This window comes from Triturus cristatus, chromosome 11 (genome assembly GCF_964204655.1).
Source record: "Triturus cristatus chromosome 11, aTriCri1.1, whole genome shotgun sequence".
Lineage (NCBI taxonomy): Eukaryota > Metazoa > Chordata > Amphibia > Caudata > Salamandridae > Triturus > Triturus cristatus.
Genome location: NC_140594.1, coordinates 113007197 through 113029424, shown reverse-complemented (window position 1 = coordinate 113029424; position 22228 = coordinate 113007197). Strand labels below are relative to the sequence as shown.

The 22228-nt window shown below is 44.6% G+C and overlaps 1 protein-coding gene across 8 annotated transcripts in view; it reads left to right on the top strand.

The window, feature by feature from the left end:
• The window catches only part of SMPD4 (sphingomyelin phosphodiesterase 4), a 431863-nt gene that overhangs the window by 37358 nt on the left and 372277 nt on the right, over positions 1–22228 (top strand). For 6 of the 8 annotated variants that reach the window (XM_085636345.1, XM_085636344.1, XM_085636343.1 and 3 more), the window contains exons 4-7: positions 79–221; positions 16454–16529; positions 16630–16738; positions 21750–21802. In XM_085636345.1, the coding sequence (XP_085492471.1) occupies positions 79–221; positions 16454–16529; positions 16630–16738; positions 21750–21802 (381 nt within the window). Of the gene's footprint in view, positions 1–75; positions 222–16453; positions 16530–16629; positions 16739–21749; positions 21803–22228 lie in introns of all 8 variants that reach the window. The other 2 variants (XM_085636347.1, XM_085636346.1) reach the window with 1 other exon arrangement.

The following is a 22228-nucleotide window of genomic DNA, read 5'->3' as shown; positions in this document are numbered from 1 at the left end:
GACACAGAGTCGGCATGCTTGGCACCTACCGCATGCCCTACAACCTTCTTCCCTCATGGTGTATCTGTTTACCAGTAGGAACTACATCCTGTATTCCCATGGCTTGTGGAGATGGTTTTTGGTAGTCTGGATGGAAGCATCATCGGATGGAATCTTCGCTGCTTGCAGGGACGAGTGAATGCCACTGAATTCAATACTGCTGTAGAGTTTCTGCTTCCCAGGTAAGGCTTCCCAATGCAGTTGAGAAGAAGTACAATTCATGGTGCCACTATTACCTGTGGAGTTATGCATTGTTTAACAATTTGGTTGGTGCTGGAAAGTTTTCGATTTCGAATGTGGGATTTGCTGCTAAAGTTTGCTTCATAGTAAGAGATACTCTAGATCTGCTTTGCAAATTGGCTGTAGCTAGTTATTTCCAAGTTCCAGCTTGAACATTTGAACAGGCATTTGATGTTAGTAGGGAATAAACAGATGAGATGGTAAATGTAGAGAAATTGTCCGAAGATTCACTGTGCTGCTTTTTCCATGATCAAGTAGGAAAGATGCTGCAAATGTAGCAGCCATCCCAGAGTGAGTTCTTGCCTAAAAGGAGGGTTTTTAGCAGAGCTGTGATTTACAAAAATGTTAAACTTCATCCCCACCACTGACTGCTGTGGTAGCAGTGGCTGGTTGACCTTACTCGGTAGATGTCAATCCTGGGGCTCATGGGAGGGCTTCCGGACATTCATAACAATGGACTTTCTTCTGCCAAAAGACCTATGGAGAGACTGGTTATATGGTATAGACAATGCTTCCATTTTGAAGATGTGATTTGGAAGTCCGGAGGATGTCCCAAGAAGCATAATGAAATAAGGAGCCTTGGTGAGATACATTCCAAGGCATTAGATCTTGATTAGTTATTACTTGCGCTTTTAACCATCAATCAATGGGGAATTGTAAGCACGCTACTCACCTGTCAGGGTCTCAAGGCTCTAGGGGATTAGGGGGGGTATGCAGCTCCGTTCAGTCGAAGAGCCAGGTCTTGAGTGACTTTCTGAAGTTGTTCAGGGAGGGGGTGTGTTTGATGTCAATCGGGAGCTTGTTCCAGGTCTTGGCCGCGATGTAGGAGAAGGCTCTTCTATCTGTTCTGGCTCTGCGGAAGTGCGGGGTTTCGGCGAAGTCGGAGAATCAAAAGTTTCTCTTGGGTCGGTGGAAGGAGATTCTTTTTTTTAGGTATTGGGATCCAGTGTTGTGGAGGCATTTGTAGGCGTGAGTATCTTGAAAGTGACTCTCTTCTCAACGGGGAGCCAGTGGAGGTTCTGCAGGTGTTGGGTGATGTGCTCGTGTCGAGGAATGCCGAGGACGAGTCTGGCTGCGGTGTTCTGTATGGTCTGGAGCTTGCGGAGCAGCAATTTGTTGATCCCGGCATAGAGGGCGTTTCCATAGTCCAGTCTGCTGGTTATGAGTGCATGGGTAACTGTCTTTCTTGATTCGGGGGGATCCATTTGAAAGTCTTTCGGAGGATGTGAAGGGTGTTGAAGCAGCTGGAGGCGATGGCGTTGATCTGTCCGGTCATGGAGAGGGAGGAGTCTAGTACGATGCAGAGGTTCTGGGCGTGGTCCGTGGGTGTGGGAGGGCTGCCGAGGGCGGGGGGCCACCAGGTGTTGTCCCATGCCTAAGCGGAGGGTCCGAGGACGAGGACCTCTGTCTTCTCCGAACTGAGCTTCAGGCAGCTGCTGTTCATCCAGGATGCAACGTCCTTCATTCCTTCCTGGAAGTTGAGTCTGGTGGTGATGGGGTCCTTGGTGAGGGAGAGGATGAGCTGGGCGTCGTCGGCGTAGTATACCATGCTGAGTCCGTGCTGTCTGATGATGGCTGCGAGGGGGACCATGTAGCTGTTGAAGAGTGTGAGGCAGAGTGATGATCCTTGGGGTACTCTGCAGTTGATTTCCGTGGGTTTGGAGAGGAAGGGTGGTAGTCTGATTCTTTGGGTTCTGCCGGTGAGAAATGAGCGTATCCAGTCCATGAATACCTTTTAAGTTGAAAACCAAATGAAATGTGTACTATAAAAGCATCTCCATGTGTAGCAGATTAAGTTTGCAATTTCCATTTAGTCATCATTGTCATGGCACTCTCTTGTTCTTGCTGTCCTTTGTTATCATTCTGTTATGTTTGCAAACATCCGCTACACTGGTTTGTTGATAAAAGTGGGTGGTGTAGTGATTTTGGTTTTGGGGACTTTGGTTTAAAAAGGGAATGTTACCTAGATGGACCTGCAAAGAAAAAATGGTAGCCTAGTGACTTCAATCTAGGTCGAAGTGCAGAGAATTATCTATCTTGCTAGGATTTCTAGACCCACAAATACAGCATGACAATGAAAAAGACCTCCTTGACTTAATGCTCACCTTAGCATGCAAAATAATATTGGGCAACTGGAAGGACTTTAAACAAGTCAACTTTAAGATGTGGCAGGAATGCCTAATTTTCCTGAGAGGTGCAGATAACACTGTTCTACAGCTCTCCACACAGCGTTCAAGCCACAGAAAAATGTGGAATGCCATGAGTGCCTCCTCCTTCATCTATAGGCCTCCTTGATACCCCTCAAGAATCAACCTCCTCAAGGACACACACCGCCTATTACTACAAACTCAGCTTGAATATATACTACAGATGTGTCTCTCAACGCACCCATGAAGCCATTGGTTTTTATTTTACATTAATTAATCATTTTGTTATTGGTGTATAGCAGATCCGTCAATACGTAGAGGGGTCTGAGATACTCCCATCCTAAGGGTGAACCACTATGTTGAAATTCATGCTATTCAATATATCTTTATCATTGTCTTTATTGTACCCGGAATGCTTAACACACATTTTGATACCCTGTTACTACAGAACGACTAAGGACTTCGAGAATACCCGTATGCCTCTCTTACAAACTACTTTAATTACTTTCTGTTTAGCTTTTGTGTTACTTATGTACTTTGTGTTACTTATGTATTTTGTTTTCACTTTTTGTGTCACTGATCCAAAATGTATAATAAAAACTATTTGAAATGAAAAAAAGGAAATGTTAGCTAACCGAAACTCTAATTTTAGTCTATGAAAAATTGACCGTTCTAGTACTTCCTGCATGGATGCTATCTTGTTTTTAATTGTTTTTTGGCACATAGTTTAGAAGTTAATATAAAACAATGTCTTCTTACTACTTTTTATTAGGCTGTTTTACAGGGTATGGTCTGGGTTGCCAAGAGATACATTATGGGTCCGTAGACTGTACTACATCGAGTTGGATGTAGGTTGCTGAATTATAATGACCAATAACATAATATCCAAGTGCTATGAAACCTCACTCATGCACGGGGACTTGGAATACGGTTGTGGGTCATGTAGGACAGGAGTCCTTTCCTAAAAGTAAAATGCAAATGGAGGTCCATTGATATCTTCAGGTCTATTGAAGATTTGTGAAAATGTTTACCTGTGGTCATGTAGAGTTATAAATCTGTGCTTGTGTGTGAACACTTGTGCTAGGTGGTAGTTGCCAGATTTTTGTTAGGCTGTGCTAGGTGCAAGTTCCATTTCTGTACTGCTAACCTATGTGTTCCAATAGCAGTTTAGGTGTTTTGACATATGTGATGACATGGGTATGGCTTGGCAGTTCGGGCTGGACTGATCCCATGGGGCACAGGGTCAAGACTGATTTGCATATGGCTGGGTTCAAACTGGAATGGCATGGTGAGCAAAAAAACGATGGATTTAGGCCCAGATCACTGTACTGGGGTGAATGTATGACATTGTTCTGCATTCTGTCCATCAATTGTTGTTTTTGCATTTGTCACCCCGAGTGGGAAGGGTATGCTCAGACGTGAGTCCCTTGCTCTCCATGCCACTGGAATCAAGCTATCCTGGCTGACGAGGGCTGAAAGCCCGAAACCGGTCCTATTATGCTTGTTTCCAGTCCAGGGAGGACCTGGCTTGGCAGTTCGGGCTGGACTGTTCCCATGGGGCACAGGGTCAAGACTGATTTGCATATGGCTGGATTCAAACTGGAATGGCATGGTGAGCAAAAAAACGATGGATTTAGGCCCAGATCTCTGTACTGGGGTGAATGTATGACATTGTTCTGCATTCTGTCCATCAATTGTTGTTTTTGCATGGGTATTTTAGCAGCGTAAGTGTTTTGATCAATTAAATGAAATGGTATTTTTGTGGACTTCCTGCTGTGAGCCAAGCAGTGGAAATGAGGAGGAATGGTTTCATACCTGTAATCCCAGTTCTCTCTCAGGGGAATCTCCATTAAAGTCTTAAGCACTAAATAGTCCCGCCCTCTTTCTGCGATCCCAGAGCACTTTTCCATAGTGTATCTTCTTAAGTGTAGATGTTCACCTTTCTTCAGGAAGGCCAGTAGTAACTCTTAAGATAAGACCATTATGCGGCCTATAAGGAAGGCTGAAATGGCCAAATTCTTCAGATTATACTTCCAAAAGAGCAAAGAAACCCATATATATGTATATTCAAAGCCAAATGCTTTTATAGACAGCTTAGAAATCTCGTTCGCAAACCCTTTTTGTAAAAGGAGAGAGATGAAGGATAGTGTAGCCCTATAGGCTGCCTTTATGTGAGTGTAAAAACAGTGTATGTGTCTTTAAGGACCTATAGACCACCAGTATCCCGTCAAGCCAAGCAGGTGGTAGTTGCCTCAGTTCTTTTTGACAAGATGTGGCAATGATGATAGGACCAATTATCGCCTCTGTCCTGTCCTCCTGGGAGGGTTGCTTATGACTTCAGTGGAGATTCCCCTGAGAGAGAACTGGGATTACAGATAAGAAACTATTCCTTTTCTCTCAGGAAATCTTCATCGATAGTCATAAGCACTGAATAGAGTAGCAAACCCATCCCCACCAGCATCGGTGGAAAAGACAGAGGAATGATCAAATGACCTGCTTAAGCAAACAAATTCTCAGAGAGGCCTGTCTTGCTTGAGCGTCTATTCTCTCATCTGAGTCCAAACAATACTGTTTGGTAAACGTGTGAACAGACATTTCTCATCAAAGCAGCATTAGCCACTTTCCCCCTAGTAGAATGAACTTTAGGTCTAGAAGATAAATTCTCATTTGCTTTTTGGTAGCTTAATAGGATGCAAGCTACTATCCATTGGGAGATGGCTTCTTTGGAAGTGGCTAGACCTGTACGGACCGGTACCTAGTTAACAAACAATTGGTTTAATCTACGTAAGTCTTGTGTTTTGCCCAAATAAAACTTTAAGACTCCCCGTTTAGGGAATGGAGTGTTCTTTCAGGGGGTGTGGAAGGATGCTGACGGAGAGTTGGTAAGGAAAACATATGATAAACGTGAAAATCCGAAAGGACTTTAGTAAGTCCTCATCACTAACTTGTTGGAGTGAAAAATGGTGTATTGTTTGTGAAAACACAATGCCTGGATTTCACTAACCCTACGTGCTTATGTGATTGTTACAAGGAAGGCAGTTTTTCTTGAGAGATGTGTAGAGATTAACTTCAAGCAGGTTGTAGTATTTCAGGAGTATTTATTATAGTAGTTACAAGTACTGATGTCCAGGACTAGCCCCAGCAGGAGCAGCCAGCATGCTGCTCAGCCCTTCTCCAACTGTAGTCTCTGACCCCCAACATTCCACATTACATCATCCTTGGAGGAACTCACTGGCAGAGAATGAACACATTGAAACCAGGATACAATAAGATTCTGATTTGTGAATGGGTTCAAAAGGGTCCTGCATGAGGCGTGAGGCAACAATGTTGAGCTCCCAGGGAGGGAAAGGACATCTAATGGGAGGGAAGAACTTATTCAACCCTTCCTAAAATAAATCATTAATGATGGAAATTTTGAGAAAAGAGGTTTTTGAAGGACAGTTTCTGTAGGCAGTAGGGGCCGCCAAATGAACTGTTATAGAAGTGAATTGTAAGCCAGATTTTGCCAAATAAAGTAAGTATAAAAAAATTACAATTTCTTGGCAGGTTGTTGGGTCCACGTTCTTGTTAGAACACCCTATGCAAAATCTCTTCCATATGAATGAATAGGCTGAACGAGTGATGGTTGTTTAGCCTCCTTGAAAATGTTCGTGCATTCTTGCGGGAGGTTCAGGTGTTCATACTGAACCAGCTCAGAAGCAATGTTGCCAAATTAAAGTAAGAGAGAGATTGGGGTGAACCATCTGGCCCCTGAATTTCGTGAGAAGATCCGGTCTGCATGGCAGCTTGAGATGTGGACGCTCTGACTGGTGAAGAAGGTCTGTGAACCACCATTGATGTGGCCGCTCCAGAGCAATCAAAATCATTCTGGCTCTCAAGTAAGACCGTTTGATAAGGACTGACAGGATCAGGGGGATTCGGAGGAAAGGCGTAGAGAAATTTGCCGGACCAGTCAATCCTTAGGGCATTTTCCAGTGTCCCTGGTTGGAAGAACCTCGAAGCGAAGCCGGGGCATTTTCTGTTTTCTGCAGTGGCAAACAAGTCAATGTGCGGAGCGCTCCACAGGCTGAAGATGTTTTGCGCGATGTCGTTGTGAAGGACCCATTCATGATTTTTCTGCAGTACACTGCTTTGCCCCTTGGTTACCGAAGGGATGGGGATATGGCTGAAGCTTGGGCCTTAGTGGAGGCCACTCCCAGGAAGCAGAACCTGGACGGAGCAGGGGTAATGAGAGGGAGAGAGTTAGGCCAGGAAGTTACTGGGCAGTGGAGTGGACACTGGGCTGGTTTAGCCCAGTCGTAAATTTACTGATAGGAATTTGGCCTTGGGGTAGAAGGAATTTAACTGCAGGTGCCTGGCAAGGGGTCCTCTTTCTCCTGGGAATTTAGTTAGGTCGGAAGCGAATGGTCACCCAGCGGGCCGGAAGCAGATGCTTGCCTGGAAAGAAAAGGTTGGTTACGCTGGAAGTGAGAAGTCACCCGGCTGGGTTGGAAGCAGATGCTTACCCGGAAGGAAAGTGATTGCACCAGAAATGAATGGTCACCAGTTGAGATGGAAGTGGACGCTTGCCTGAACGGAAAGAGAGGGTTACTCCGGAAGGGTGAAGGTTCTCCGGCTGGGCTTGAAGCAAACGCTTGCTCACAACAGGAAGAAAGGGTTACACCCAAGGGGATAGGTCACTTGGGTTGACTGGTCAGCACTGAATGTAGGGCACAGTGCTGGTGGCTATGGAGAAAGAAGGCAGTGGTAGTTAAAGGATCGCTTGTAAATTAATAACTGCCTCATAAACTGCAGCCTTAATTCTTGCATAAATGTGAAACTGTGTGGTCGGTGTTTGTGGGATCTGGGTGGGCGACCAGGTGGAGGTGCAGCCACTAAGGGAGTCTGAACATTTTGAATACCTGGGAGATGGGTTTCAGTGATCCGCGGGTCTCTGGCTATCAACCACTTCTAACTTGTCTGGGCCTCATGGGATAATGGTCTGGACCTCGTTCCCCCTGCTTGTTGGGATAGTACATGTTTCTCGTGATGTCTGTCTGAACAATCAGCGAGTGAGTCTTGAAGAACGGGAGGAGATTTTTCAACGCCAAGTGAACTGCGCGTAGCTCGAGAAGATTGATGTGGTAGGTCATTTTCCTCAGAGACCATGTTCCCTGGATTTGGAGGGTATCCATTTGTGCTCCCCATCCTAGAGACATCTGTTACTTTTGTCTGGGAAGGGACATCTTGATAAAATTACATCCCTTGAAACTGATTCGTTTGAGAACACCAGCATTTCAGAGACTGTGTTGCATGGGGAAAGTATGAGGCTGTCCTCCTGATTGCCCACGAGCTGTTCCCACTGATCCTCAAGACATTCCTAGAGAGGACATATGTGGTGATGGGCTTTCAAAGTTAGAAAGGTACATGAAGCCATCAAGCTGAGGAGAGATGACACTGTCCTCACTGTGGAGTGAGAGGCTTTCATGAGAGTTTGACACTTCAGACAGCTTGATAACAGTCCCTCCTCCGAAGGGGACACACTTGCTTGACTGGTGTAGGTAGTGGCCCCCAAATAATACAATGTTTGAACAGTAGTAGATCTTGACTTGCTGTGATTAATATGCAGCCCTAATCGTTGGAGGAGATCGCTTGTCCACTGGTAATTTAGTTGGACTTCCTGAGGAGCCTTAATGAGCCAATCCTCTATGTAGGGGTAGATAAAAACTCTGTTCTTCTGAGGTGCAGAAACAAACTAACGGAAGGTCTTAAGTCCAAACATAACAGACAAAGAGTCACTAGATGCTGTAAACAAGGTGAGAGCCTCTTCAAATAGTCAGTGTATCACTACGCCAGAAGTTGAGAGTCCATCAGCCCACCCTTATTGGCGGAGCTTCGTCATCTGAGACTCTGAGGGATAGAGGTCTGGGCCCATAATATCGAGCCAGCCGGCCCTGTTGGGTGCCTGACCTAGTGATCCCAAGATAGAACAGTCTCCTGGCACAGTGTATAAATCAACTATTGAGGACTCAGAAAAATGTGAAGTGCTCTAACGTAAAAAGTGCATTAAAAATGACCACGTGGGCAAAACATATGTTTATTAGGGATTGCCCAGGTGTCATATCTAAAACCAAAATAGTCTTAAACAAAGATGACTATTTCCTGACTTGGTCTCGTGAGGTCGACATGTTTCAGCCGTAATGGTTGACTACCCCGGCTTTCTTCAGGACCTAAATTGATTGAAAACAAGGCTACTGCAGGATTAATCTATTCAGTGAGAGTAATGTGAAAAACAAAAAATCCTCTAAGATAATACGATGTTATTATCAAATAAACAGCCACCCTACCAGACTAGCAATCTTTTTGCTTGGGTACAAGAGCTTTATCTTCTTTCCTAAAAAGATTTAGGAGAAATCAAACCATAAGAAAGGTCTCTCACACACACGTACGCAGCATCAATGACGCCTATCATACAGTGCCCTTTATGCACTGTCATTGTTATCAAAAACCAAAACATTGTTACGAATCAATGAAGTTTTTAGAACATAAATTTGACTCACCCAGCTTTCTGTGGGAGGAAAGCCTCACCTCACCCGGCTGACTGCTCGGTGAAGGAAGCCCGCTCTGTTAAAATGTAAGGACAAGAGAGAACAAGTTGCATACAGATACTAGTCCCTCAATACTCCTTACAATATATTCAACACCTAGAGACCACTAAATCCCTGACTCTGAAAAGCATGCCCCTCATGTGTGACATGCCAGGTATGCCGAAAAAGATGCTCAGTTCATAAACCTACTCTACCTGTGAATCTTCATACTACTGCATAGGCATGAACCTTTACTAGCCAACTTGGTATATTAAAAACAGAGGGGCCTGTCTCCCTTCATAAGGTTGAAGAAGTATCACCCTCTTTCTATGGGCTGATGGCTTCGGGTCCCTAAGGAAAGGCAGTGCTACCCGCTGTATTGATTCGCATTGGGAAGGTCCTATTGCATGATATTCTCCCCAAAACAGCCAAACCAATTAGTCTACTAATAGCGGAACCAAGGATTTCCCTCTCCTTACCTGTCCGTCGGTACTTCGAGCCAGACTGCGAGCAGTCTGGGAGGTGACGGCAGGAAGGAGGGGAATCCTTAAATACCCGCTCTGATTGGATCATTAAGACATTACGACAAACAGGTGCTGAGGTTAATCTTCTGTCCAAACCCGAATATTCGGATGCGTGGGAGTGGCGACACTTGACTTCATGCGCAGTCTGGAAAATTTCAGAAAGGATAGTGTCTCTCACCTGCTTGTGCGCGCGCTGAATTACTAACACACATGGGCTGCCGGTGTCAGAATGTATCAGTTAAACACCAGGATTGCCCGCGACCAAACCGCCGGGCGTTAGGCGTTTCTTGATACTAGAGTGTGGGGCCAACGGCTACCATCCCTCTACGTTGTGTAGTGTGACACTCTTCGTAAAAGCGTCCGCGCAGAGACACTAGTCTCTGCGAGTGCGCCCTACTCGGATTAGTCGCAACACTGGCAGTAACCACGCATATTCTGTAGAAGGCGCCTGCATCACATGGAGCCCCAGAGGTGCGCTGCACCTAAATTGTCATGCACCGGAAGGCCAGGCATATAGATAGTGATTGTAATTTTTAACACCATTTTAGATTAATGGGCACTCATACTAATCTGACTACAGACAACCCCCATATGACGGATGCTATAACAGCTCAAGTGCTAAGTTGCTTACTCTCGTTACTCGGGCCTAGTAATATAGGGCATGCCTCGATGGGTGAGTTAAAGTCAAGGAACCCAAAGAAGTTTATTGATAAAAGTCAGATATGATGTCTATTTAGATAAACTGGCTCAATTCTTAGGATCCACTCCCATCATTGGGGTATTGGTATCTCTGAGTTGTGATTCAAAGATGTTAAATAGTGACCAACCTAGACGTTCTTCGTCACATGTGTCTTGCGTGAAAGGTATTAATAGAATTTATGGGCATGGGCAATATGTAGAGGAGATGACAGTCCTTATCGACTTTCTGCCTGGGATACCTATAATCTTAAGATCCCTCACCAGTAAGACCAGGGTATATGGTACTGTCCGTCATCCTTCTAGTTCTAAAGTGAAGTATGTTAACTTCACCTAGATCTATCGGGGGTTCCTCTGGTTGGGTCTTCATCACTGAGGTTCCCTAGATGTTAATACTGATCAAGGTCATAGCTATCATGATACAAAATTACTCATTTGTGATGGAATCCTTGATGGAATACAGAGATGATGGTGAGCTGCACAGATCATCATACAGTTCAGATCGAAGTCCATGGAATGTAGTCATTCAGACCATGTGTATCCGTTTTCATTTTGAAAATCCACCTTTGCTCTCTTGAAAACAGAAACCTTGAAGTGTCCGTTACATGTTGGGGAATCAAAGGTCGTTCAAGCACGATCCACCTCAGATCGTCGGCTTTATGTCGTTTAGCCAAAAAATGATCTGTGAGGCAAGTGGACTGTTTCTTACATCGAATCGTGCGCTTATGCTCACTGATGCGGAGCTTGATTTTACGTGTAGTGTGCCCAATGTACTTCAGAGAGCAAGGGCATGTGATCATGTATATCACGCAATCAGAGTTACAGTTAGTATGACTGTTTAATATCCAAGGGTGACTTGTGACTACATCAACTGATATAGTCTTGGTCGTCTGAGGACAAACGCTACAAGAGCCACAGGGGTAGTGGCCTCGTACTGGTGGTAATGACCATAGAGTGTTAATGGTACGTACGGACTGCGTTAGTGGCCGTGTGTGCACCAGGCTGTTACGTAAACTGGGACCCTTTTTGAATGCAAATAAGGGAGATGGAATATTATCTGAGGCCACATTCAAAATGTGCCAGTGTTTCCGTATCGTTTTCTGTAATCTGTTGGAGAGGGTGCAGAAGGTAGTTACAAAAGTCCTAGGAGTGCTGTTGTCCAGTAACGCATCCCTGTTGTTGTTGGATGCTCTCTTCCAAGCCTGACGCACTAATAGTTTGGGATACCGACGTGACCGAAGTTGAAGTGCCAGTTCACTGGCATGTTTGTTAAAGAGATCCTTAGTTGAACAGTTCCTCCTGACACGTAGGAACTGGCCCACAGGGAGATTTTCTCTAAGGGCCCTCGGGTGGTGACTGTCAAACGGTAGGAGAGAGTTTCTTGACATCGGTTTCTTGAAAAGTTCACAGTGTAGTGTGTCCCCAACGGGAAAGATGGAGATGTCGAGAAAAGACAACAGTTGTTGATTATACTCGACGGTGAACTTCAAAAAAGCATTTTGCTGGTTGAGCCAAGTGTGAAAAGCCTGGATCTCTGGGCTCGTGCCTCGCCAAACCACTAGTATATCATCTATGTACCTCTTCCACAGCACCAGATGTTTACGAAAAGGGTTGCTGTGGTTCAGTACATGATGTTGTTCGAATAGATGAACATAGAGGTTGGCGAGGCTTGGCGCAAAAACACTCCCCATAGAGGTGCCAGAGATTTGTAAGAAGATCTGATCTTCGAATCTAAAGAAATTTTCCGTCATTGCTATCCTGGCACACTCCATAATGAAGTGAATGGGAGTCATGCTGTTCAAATCACGTGCTTCCAAGAGTCTTTTAATGGAATCCAGAGTCTCTAGTTGCGGGATACACGTGTAAAGTGACTCTACATCAAAGCTGGGCAGAATATCGGTACTGGTGTTAAACTCGATATCTGGCAACATCCGTAAGACATCAGAGGTGTCTTTGAGATAGGTGAGCATCTCTGACACCATTGGTCGTAAAAAGACATCCACGAACTTGGATAGAGGCTCTAACAGTGAACCGATCCCAGAAATGATGGGACGTCCCGGGGGTGGTTGTTTGTTTTTATGAATCTTGGGGAGGCAGTAGAAATAAGGCATCACTGGATTTGAGGTCCCCAGGAATTGAGCCTCTTGTGGTGTAATCCATCCTTCTGCCTCCTCTTCCTCAACCAGATGTTTTATCTCCAGGGTGAGCCTTGGTGTCGGATCTATTTCTAAGATCCGATAGGATTTATTGTCCATAAGTTGCCGAAGGCATTCCGTTCGGTAAGTGACAGTATCTTGCAGGACAGTGGCACCCCCCTTGTCCGCTGGCTTGATAGTAATGGACGTATCTGTAGTTTAATTCTGGAGGGCCAATCTGTCTTTTCTGGAAAAGTTACAGAAATTCGTGAGTCGTGTGTCACATAGCGCCATCACATCAATGGTCACTGCCTTTTCGAAAGTGTGCACCTGAGAAGGAACCTGATGTGCCATGGGTGTAAAGTTACTTTTAGGGCGTAATCCAGTGTTAACAATGTTGGTATCTTCACTGGAAGAGATGTTATCATATAGCTCTCTGTTCTTGAAGAAAAAATGGAGTCGGATTTTCCTGAAGAAATTTTCCAACTCACATCTCATAGTAAAGGGGTCCCCCGAATAGGTGGGCACAAAACCCAGCCCTCTATTGAGAACACTAAGTTCACTATCTGTAAGAAACCTAGAGCTCAAGATGACTACGAGATCGTTCATTCGTTGGTCGAGCTGGGGGTTTGTTGAAGATTGCCCCTCCTGCTCCGAGTATTCGGGAATGTCGGGTCTGGTTGCCAATGGACGGTTGCAGTGCCTCTCCGTTTGCCCCTTGTTCGCCCTTGGCCCTGGTCTAAAAAAGACTGATTAGGATAGAATTGTTGTGATGGTGGAAATGGTGGTAAATGTGGTGGAAAAGGTGGTGGTTGGTAGCCCCAGGGGCCTGGTGGCCACCATTGGCCTTGACGTGGGTAAAAACCTTGTGTTCCACGCCTCTTGTTGTATCTCCGAGATTGTCCTCTCCCTCGCCCTTGCGGAAACCCACTGACATGCACTTAGAGAAAGTTCTGGTGGCTGATTCGAGGCCAAACAGAACCACTTTGTACAGGTAATGAGATTGACCCACGACGAACTTCAAGAATTTGCAATGTTTCTTGGCTATTGGTATATGGAGGTACGCATCTTGGAGTTGTATCGAGCAGAGCCAGTCTCCCTGGTATAACTGAGGATAGATCTGATGGAGTGCCACCATTTGAAACTTTTCTTGTCGAATCCACTTTTTGGCCAGTTTCAAGTTGAGAATAGGTCTTAACTAGTTTCTGGGACCTTTCTGTTTTTTACCAGAAGATATCAGGAATACATGCCAGTCATTGTTAGTTGGGAGGGACAGTTTCCACTGTCTGCGTCTGAAGAAGGATATTGAATTCCTAGTGCAGCATCTGTAGATGGTTATTGAATGATTTTGGTGGTATATTTATGGGAGAACTGGTGGACCTAAGGCAATACCCATTCCTAACCATATTTATTAACCAGGTGTCTTTTGTGATGGATTGCCACACTGCCAGAAAATGTGAAATACTTCCCCCCCCCCCCCTACCGGAATGGTTAACGGAAGAGGGGGAAGAAAAGATTCATGGCTTGGAGCCTGCTGTATGCTGTCCCCCCTGAGCATGCTGTTGAGTGGCTCTACCTCTAGGCTGTCGCCGCTGATGTTGCTGGCAAGGCCTCTGCTGTTGGGATTGCTGGTGACCTTGGTACCAGTGAGGGGTTTGAACCCTCTGAGGAAAAAAACCCACAGTTGGTAAGGCTTGTAGGGCTTTCGTCTTTCTTTTTGTTTTTCGAGTCCAACTGCCTTGAGGGTCTCCATTTCTGACTTCATCCAGGCCATCTTGCCGTCCATGTGACTCCCAAAGAGTGATGACCCTGAGAATGGCAGATTAAGGATCCTTTACTGTGATTCATGTTTGAGGGCTGTGAGGTGGAACTTTGAATGTCTGTGTAAGGCTTCCCTGTGACAGTACTTGTGTGCTGCTAGCAAGGATGAATCTGCTGCAGCACTGATCATCTGACTGGAGACCATCATCCCTACGTTGAGAACCTCAAGGAAGTCCTTTCTTTTGACTCTGTGGAGGTCGTTGGCAAATTTTATAAGGAGTCCCCTAAGACCCTGTCGTAGCTACCCAGAATAGCAGAAGCACTCACTGCCTTCATGGTGGTTGCAGCCGTACCACATACTTACCGTTCCACTGAATTCAGCTTCTTACTCTCCTTGTCTGGAGTTATAGAATGGTGTTTCTTGCTCACTAGGATGACCACCAAATCAGGGGTGGGTCGGAGCAGAGAAAGAGCGGATCCTGCTCCGGAGGTCTGTATTTCTTCTGTAGCCTCGACAGAGCAGATTTAGCTGGAGTGAGGAAAAAATCCATTGCAGGTTCGAACAGACCTGGACCCACTGAAAGGAGTGGCCTTGACGCTGATCGGTGATTTAACTTCAAAGCCCCTCTCACCAGTACCTCCTGGAAGGTAGTGACATCAACCACTGGTGAAACCCATGGTTGAGGAGAGTCCGACAGCATTGAAGAATATCTTCCTGCGCTGGAAGAGGAGTTGGAGTGGGAAGAATGTTGTCTAGACCTTGCGCCTGATCTTGATTTAGCCTTAGACGCATGATGAGGGTTAGAGCATCTGGAAGATGGTCAAGACTAACAAGGCCTGAACCTGTGGCGATGTCTGGAGTGGTGTGAATGATGGCAAGATCTTGAACGTGATCGTGGCAGAGAAGCTCTAGGCCTTATAAGAGGGGCTTCCACAGGTGGAGGAGGATGAATTGGCACCGGTTGAAGGGGTGCCGGAGGAGGAGGCGGTGGAGGCAGAGGAGGTGGTGGTGGTGGTGAAGTCAGAGAAGCAGGATAGTCTGGCAGCACTATTGGAGAAGCAGGAAAATACACTCTGGAGTAATCAGTCAGGAGATGTTAAAATACAACTGTTTCCTTCTTTTTGCATGCCTAGATGTTCTCGGCATTGACATTTTTCTTAATGTCGAACTTCTGCTACATCTCGTTGGTGACTTTCTACTGTGTCCCGACGTTGACACACTCCTTGACGGCTAACTCCAGCTGTGTCTATCTTTGCCTCCTCTTCGACCTCGTCCCAGCCCTTGACTGAGAACATGTAGCTGCTGTACCTTGTCGCAACGTTGATCCTCTCCCCGTCGACCAGGAACGATATGAAAGGGCTGTACTCCTCTTTTTAGACCTTCCACGCCTGGGTCCTCAGAGGAAGGAGGAAGAGCCCTGGTAGAGGACTGACACTCTCCAAGATCTCCTGATGTCCCACCTTCAGACTGCGCCTGTTGCCTGCGTCACTCTTCTGTGCCATGGAGGCAGGTTTTTTTTCCTTTCTCTCTGGGTATGCCTGGAAAGCTGCCTGCAGTGTTGGCATTTGCCAGAAACATGACTTTTAGGAAGGCAGATGATGTAGACATCCTATGGGTCTAATTTGGCCTCCTTTCTCCCACAGGCAGGACACTTTTCAAATAAAGATGGCATTTTATTTGATTAAATAGCACACATTTCTGTCAGGAAAAGACCGAAAATGAAAGGGACACATGAAAACCTTTTGAGTGAAGTACTTGCCACTTGAGAGTTTTTTAAGAGAAAAAACCTAAAAAGCTAAGGTTCAGTGCTCAAAGATCCTATTACCAGGAGCTGGAAAAGAAGATCTGAAGCAACTGCCACCTGCTGGGCATGATGGGATACTGGTGGTCTCTAGATCCTTAAAGACACAGCACTGTTTATACACTCGCATAGTGGCAGCCAATAGGGCTACACTATCCTTCTATCCTTCATCTCTCTACTTTTACAAAAAGGATTTTTGAAAGAAATTTAAGCTGTCTACAAAAGTATTTGGCTTTAAATAGAAAAGGGTAAAGAAACCAATATATATGTAATCTGAAGAATTTGGCCATTGTAGCCTTCTGTATAGGCTGCAGAATTTTCTTATCTTAAGTGTTTCTACAGGCCTTCCTGAAAAAAGACAAACATCAACACGTAAGAAGACCCTCTATGGAAAAGTGCTCTGGGATCCTCACACGTGGGCTTGACTATTCAGTGCTTCTGACTATCAATGGAGATCCTTTTAGAGAGAAGGTTGATTTATGATTATAATGCCTCTTTTCATCTGTATAACTTTGGAATTATGTTTCTTTCCTTGTTCTGCAGTGGCCCAATGATGAAGATGGTTTACAAACTGCAGGCTGAGGAGTACAGATTTGACTTCCCAGTCTCATACCTTCCAGTGAGTTGTGGTCCAATGGAACACTGAGTGATCTATATGTTGTGATGTTTGTGACATTGATCTAACGGTTCCACCTCACTGTTCTGCGGTTTCTTTTCAGGGTCCTGTAAAGGCTTCTATACAAGAACGAGTTCTGCCAGAGTGTCCCCTATACCACAACAAGATCCAGTTCACCTCTTCTGGAGGTCTAACCCTAAACTTGGCACTCAGTATCCTTTCAGTGGGTGTCCTGGCAGTTAGTCATGGGGGGGTAAAAAGAAGTACAAGTGGCTAGATTCAGTCATGTGTCATTGTTTAGGTGTGCAGTTCTGGTGAAATATTTTTATTCTCTGCTACAGTTTTGAGCTGTACAAGTCAGACTTAAAATGTAGAGCACACTGTTCTCTTTGAGGATGTACAGCAACTTTTTGCCTGACCTTTGATGTCACTTGTGTTATCTATGGTTAGATTTTAAGACTTCCCACATTAACATAAGGCATTTATCTTCCAGCGTTAATGCCTGATGGTGTTTTTTGGTAGCGTCATGCCACAACTTAAAAACAGCCTTTTGCTGGTAAGAAATGGCTGCTGTTGAAGGCACACGTTTCAAAATCTAATTGCTCTTGTCTTAATTTTTTTATGTGATGTCTTTGATATTATAACAGTTTGATGGCTGTGTTTGGCCAAAGTGTTTTAAAGATGTTTCCTAGCTAAAATGAAATGCAGTTGTGAGCTTTTGGTCTGCTTTCATTATTGTTGGGTAAATATGCTCTCCACTACTCGACAAGTTGGTGCAATATACAGGGTATGCCAAATTACTGTAAAACATGTTCTAAAAAGGCCTCCCTAACAGGATTGAATGACATTTTATTTTATGGCCTAACTGAACTACTGTAATTCACTTTTCTTTGAGCTCTAAAAAGCAGACTAGCTACAAAAGACACAAAATCAGGCTACAATTATGCAAGCCCAAGCATAAAGACACACAACATTATGAGGAAACCAGACGTCCCGTGTTTCATTGGACAGTCCTGGTTTTTAGGTCTCGCCTAGTGACGCAGCGCATGCACGCTGCTCGCCTGGCAAGATCTATTGTTGTCGGTTTCTTGGCCGAAGGGGGACGGGACATGTGCGCGCCTGCACAGGCGATGTGCACGCGCACGTCGTCTCGCCGCGTCTCATCCTCCAGCCAAATACAAATCATTTAGCTTTTACATTGTCCATAAAAGGGCAGTCCAAAACTTTACATTGTGTCATAAACATGGTCGTTGCAGCTCGTGTTCTAAGGGTGTATCCCCAGTGCAGATTTGCATGTGTTTGTTTGCACCTGATCCCGGTACGCTGAGTTTTCCAACATATTTCATGTGGACTCTCCCCCTCGCATATTTTGCAAGGTAATACTTTAGATTTACACTGGGAACTCGTGTGGAATTGTGGAGGGGACTCCAAACAAGTGCGCTGCCTCCCATTCCGAGCTTAACAAGTGCAACAAACGCACCATATTATATTATTTCTCCCTAAAAACTGCAGTTTTAGAATGAGAGCTTGATTTCGTAGGTTATTTGTATCCTTCTTTTAATTTCCAGTTTGCGGTCAATATTATGGCGAATCCCCTTTGTTTATTCATTGCAGAGGTGAGGTAGTCCGCAGGGCCGTGGTTCTGGCGTCAGACTTTAGGCATTGCAGTGCTGTTGTCACGACTTGCCCCTCACTGAGGGAGAATTATTAGCTCCATAGTAAGGCGTTTCGTTACTTGAACCAAGGTTTATTGTGGGCTCTCTTGATCTAAACCCTTCCTTTGCTGCACTCCCATAATGTTTCCCTGAGTCATCATCCCGATCTCTACTTTACCTCACGCGTCGATACCTTGATATCATCCGTCCCTTTCAGTTCCTCCCTCACCATCTCGCTTTTCCTCACTTCCCCTCCTTTCTCCTCCCAAACAAACCCTTTTCTCTCGCATTTACCTCCCGTCTCCATTCTACCACCTCGTTTCTCATCCTACGAAACCCCGTCTTTGCCTTTTCCTTTTATTATCCCTCCCATCAAAGTGCCCTACATCCGACTCGTCCCTATTTCCGCCTCACAGTGTCCGAGCACCAGTCTTCTTTCTCTCTGTTCTCACGTTCCCTCCACCCCTTTTCCAAGTGCCCTCTTTTCGCCCAAACCAGTGCCTTCTATATCGCTGTCCTTTTCCTTTTGTCAAAGCCAATAGGTAGAGAACTATTTATTGTGATAAGCCTGGTTTACATTGCTTATTTTCTCCATGTGAATTTATATAATCATGTGTATAATTTAGCTGTGTGTAGAATAAAGTGCTTTACCCTTTAAAGTAAAACCGCTCATTGACCTAATAGCACTATTGAATGTTACTACCTCTGCTGAGTTCAGAGTTTCTAGCTTAAAAGGGGTGCTCGGTGCTCAGATTTGAGCCCATTAGGTCTCATTAGGAACCCAGCTGTAGTCTTAGCAAAGTTATGAAAATATCTCTCTCATAACTTAAAAATAATTGGGCAACTTCAAAAAAGCACTCTAGAAATGTAAGCGTGTCCGCCATTTCATACTGCACGTAAATAAAGGTCCAATGAGAAAGAGGACTCCTCTCCCGTAAAGAAGGGAAAAAAAACGAAAACACGCCGCTCTCTAAAATCATGAAACACTTTATTTTTGGGTAACAACAATCAGTGACTGAAGTAATACTTTATTGGTCGTATGATAAACCCCAGTTGGACAAGAATTGTACACCCGTTTCGTAACTGTACAATTTTGCCAACTAATGCATTACTTCATCTATAAAAATTAAATGTCTGCATTTATAAATGACAATCGGATATATTTGAAAAATATACATGAATCATTTAAAGGCACATTAAATATGAGCAGGCTCAACATACTGCCTTCTATCTGCATTATTACTAAGAGGGCAAAGGAGCTGCAGTCTCTCTGTGTTCCCAGCAGTGACTTCTGAGGACATCCAGTGCCCATTATTCATCTCTGCATGCACGAGTTCAGTGGGGATGGGACCGAAATGGAGGGTTGTCTGGAGAGGAGGGGCCAAGCCGTACTGAACCGAATCAAAAAGTGTATAAGAGTCAGGGTTCCTTTTAGACTTGGTAAGTGCTGAGAGAGGAAGCCTGAAATAAAAGGAACAAGAGGAGGTGAGAGATAGAGAGAAAAGACTGCTGGTGGCTATGATGCTAAAGTTATTTTCATTGTGGGGGTGCTGGTCAATGACTCCATCTCACTAAAGCAATCGTTTTCTTTTAAAATTGTGGTGCATTGAAAAAGAGAATGTAGAAACAGCCAAACACTACCAGGGTGTGACTTCCTTGATACATGTCCCCCCCCCCCCCCCCCCCCCCCCCCCAGACCCCTGGATGGTTCTCCTGCCATTTTAAGGTCGAGCCTGGGCAGCGCATGCGCTGCCCTGCGAGGCATGCTGTATTAGAGTATGGACTTGAAGCTCTGCCCACTCTTCACCCATATCTTTCATTGGCTTCTGTCATTGTCCTTTGTAAATGCTGGCTTTTGATTTGTTAATAGGGTTGTTAGTCCCTCCTTAGTACCGCCTTGTCTTCATTTGTAACCTCCCATGAGGACTGGCCCTTTTACTTCTGTTGGTACACAGTATGTCTTTCTAAGTCTGTAAGCACTATTTTCTTTAATGTGTGTCTCCTACTGCAGGCACGACATGCTTTCCTGCAACATTCAGTGCGTCATGCGTGCTTTCACTTTCCAAGCAGGCCGGGACAATGGCGGCTGCTTCTTTAACCCCTTGTTTGCTGGTTTATTTCTCCCGCTGTGCGGGAGAAATAAACGGATGCGCGATTACGGCGGCTCCCGGCTGTCGTGCGCACACGCCCACTGTAATGCACGACGGCCAGGAGCCGTCGTGCGCACACAAGGGGTTAAAGTGAAATAGGTCTTGCATTTACAAGAGTTTGAGCTATTGGCATTGTATATGACAATGCCTTTTATATATGTGTTAATTATCAAAATAGATAAAATGAATTATCCTTTATAATGTCAAAAGCTTAACCTCTCGCAAATGCGAGACCTATTGCATTGCAAATGCTTGTTCAATACTGTCCCAACGTTTGTCAGCAAATTTAGTACATTACTTTTTTTGTTTTTGCAGAGTTGATTAGGTGATCATGGATATCTGTTATATCGTGCATTCTCACATTCCACCGACACTTTCTTGATACATCTCACAAAGGACAGAAGTTGGTTTGCTTAATGTACTGGCTCTCCTTGTTCTTGCACCACAAGAGGTATTTAAGAGGGATGAATCACTATAATCGGAGCAAGAGCCAAAACCCTTTCTTCCTCTGGCCACCTTCAAGGCACGGAGGTGCAACAACGAGAGGAGTTGTTTAAAAAAATATAGTTTGTTGTGAGTTAATCTAGTAGCTGTTAGTAGTAATTTTTACTCTCTACTCAGATATATTGAGGTGATTGAATTTTTAGCCAACAAATGAAATTCCTTGTTGCCACTATCCGTGGAGCAAAAATCTCTAAGTTGTGCATTTTCTTTGTGAATAACCGTACTTTTTTTTGCCATATTGTAAATATTTATGTACATCCTATCCCTCCTTCTGTAGTAAAAATAATTATTGTATCCTATTCTTATATGGAATTGGGTGAGTTAGAAAATAAAACAATACAAGTAGGAATTATTTGTGGCTGGAGAGATACTTCGTTAGGATTCCTTTTTTTTTTTTTTTAATTATTCACTTTTTGCCATACCATCAGCACCATTACTTTGTCCTGAATTTGAGCAATTGCCTACACCAAAAGGTGAAAGTCGTGGATGCATAAATTATAAATTCCCAGCAGTATTTCCATGTTATTGGATGTTTGTGTGCCATCAGTATAAATATCAGAATTACATGTGTTTTCTTTAACTTTTAGTATACCTCTGAAATCGTTTATTTGTTTTGCACCATTGTAAGTTTAAAATTCTAACCTGGCTCGATTACATGACAGGTGGGAAAGTGTTCAGTCCGTCTCCTGTCATAACTGGAGAAAGCAAGAATCATTCTTTCTAGAGTTTACCTCCATTTGCAAGTCCCTCGCTCATTCTTTTTTGTCCCTGCTAATTCCACACTGTGAAAGAGCTGATTATCAACCGATTTGATTTAGATTTGGACATTAGTTGTAGAAGGACTGAGTTGAGCTCTACATACTTTATTATCATGAGTTCATAGATTGCTTAAAATTCCTTAGCACCCATCCCAGATGCGTTTGAATACTTCATGTTTCACTTTGCCATCAGCTTGATCACACAGAGGGTGAGTACAATGGCATTTTCCTAATTCTGCATGACATGGATATTCTTGTTTGTCTCACTGCCTCCATAGAGCATATACCTGCCAACACTCAATGTAAGTAACTCCATGTTGAATCATACAATGAACATTGAATACATTTGACGAGATTGTCTCCCCCCCCCCCCCCCCCCCCCCCAGCCCCCACCCTCCAACCGGCTTTGGATCGGTAACTCTCCTCTCTATTTTCGCGCCTCTTTGGCGTCCTCTCTCTTCTCAAGTTGTCAGGATCTGCTTCTCTGGTGCCAGGGACTTCCCTAAATACTGGATTTAGGGTGTTTAATGGAGTGTAGTGTAGTAGCCAATCGGCAACTGACTCTTGAGGTCACTATGCCCCCTGAATGACCACTTCCTGTGGGAAATGGGCATAACCCTGTCCCAGAATTCCTA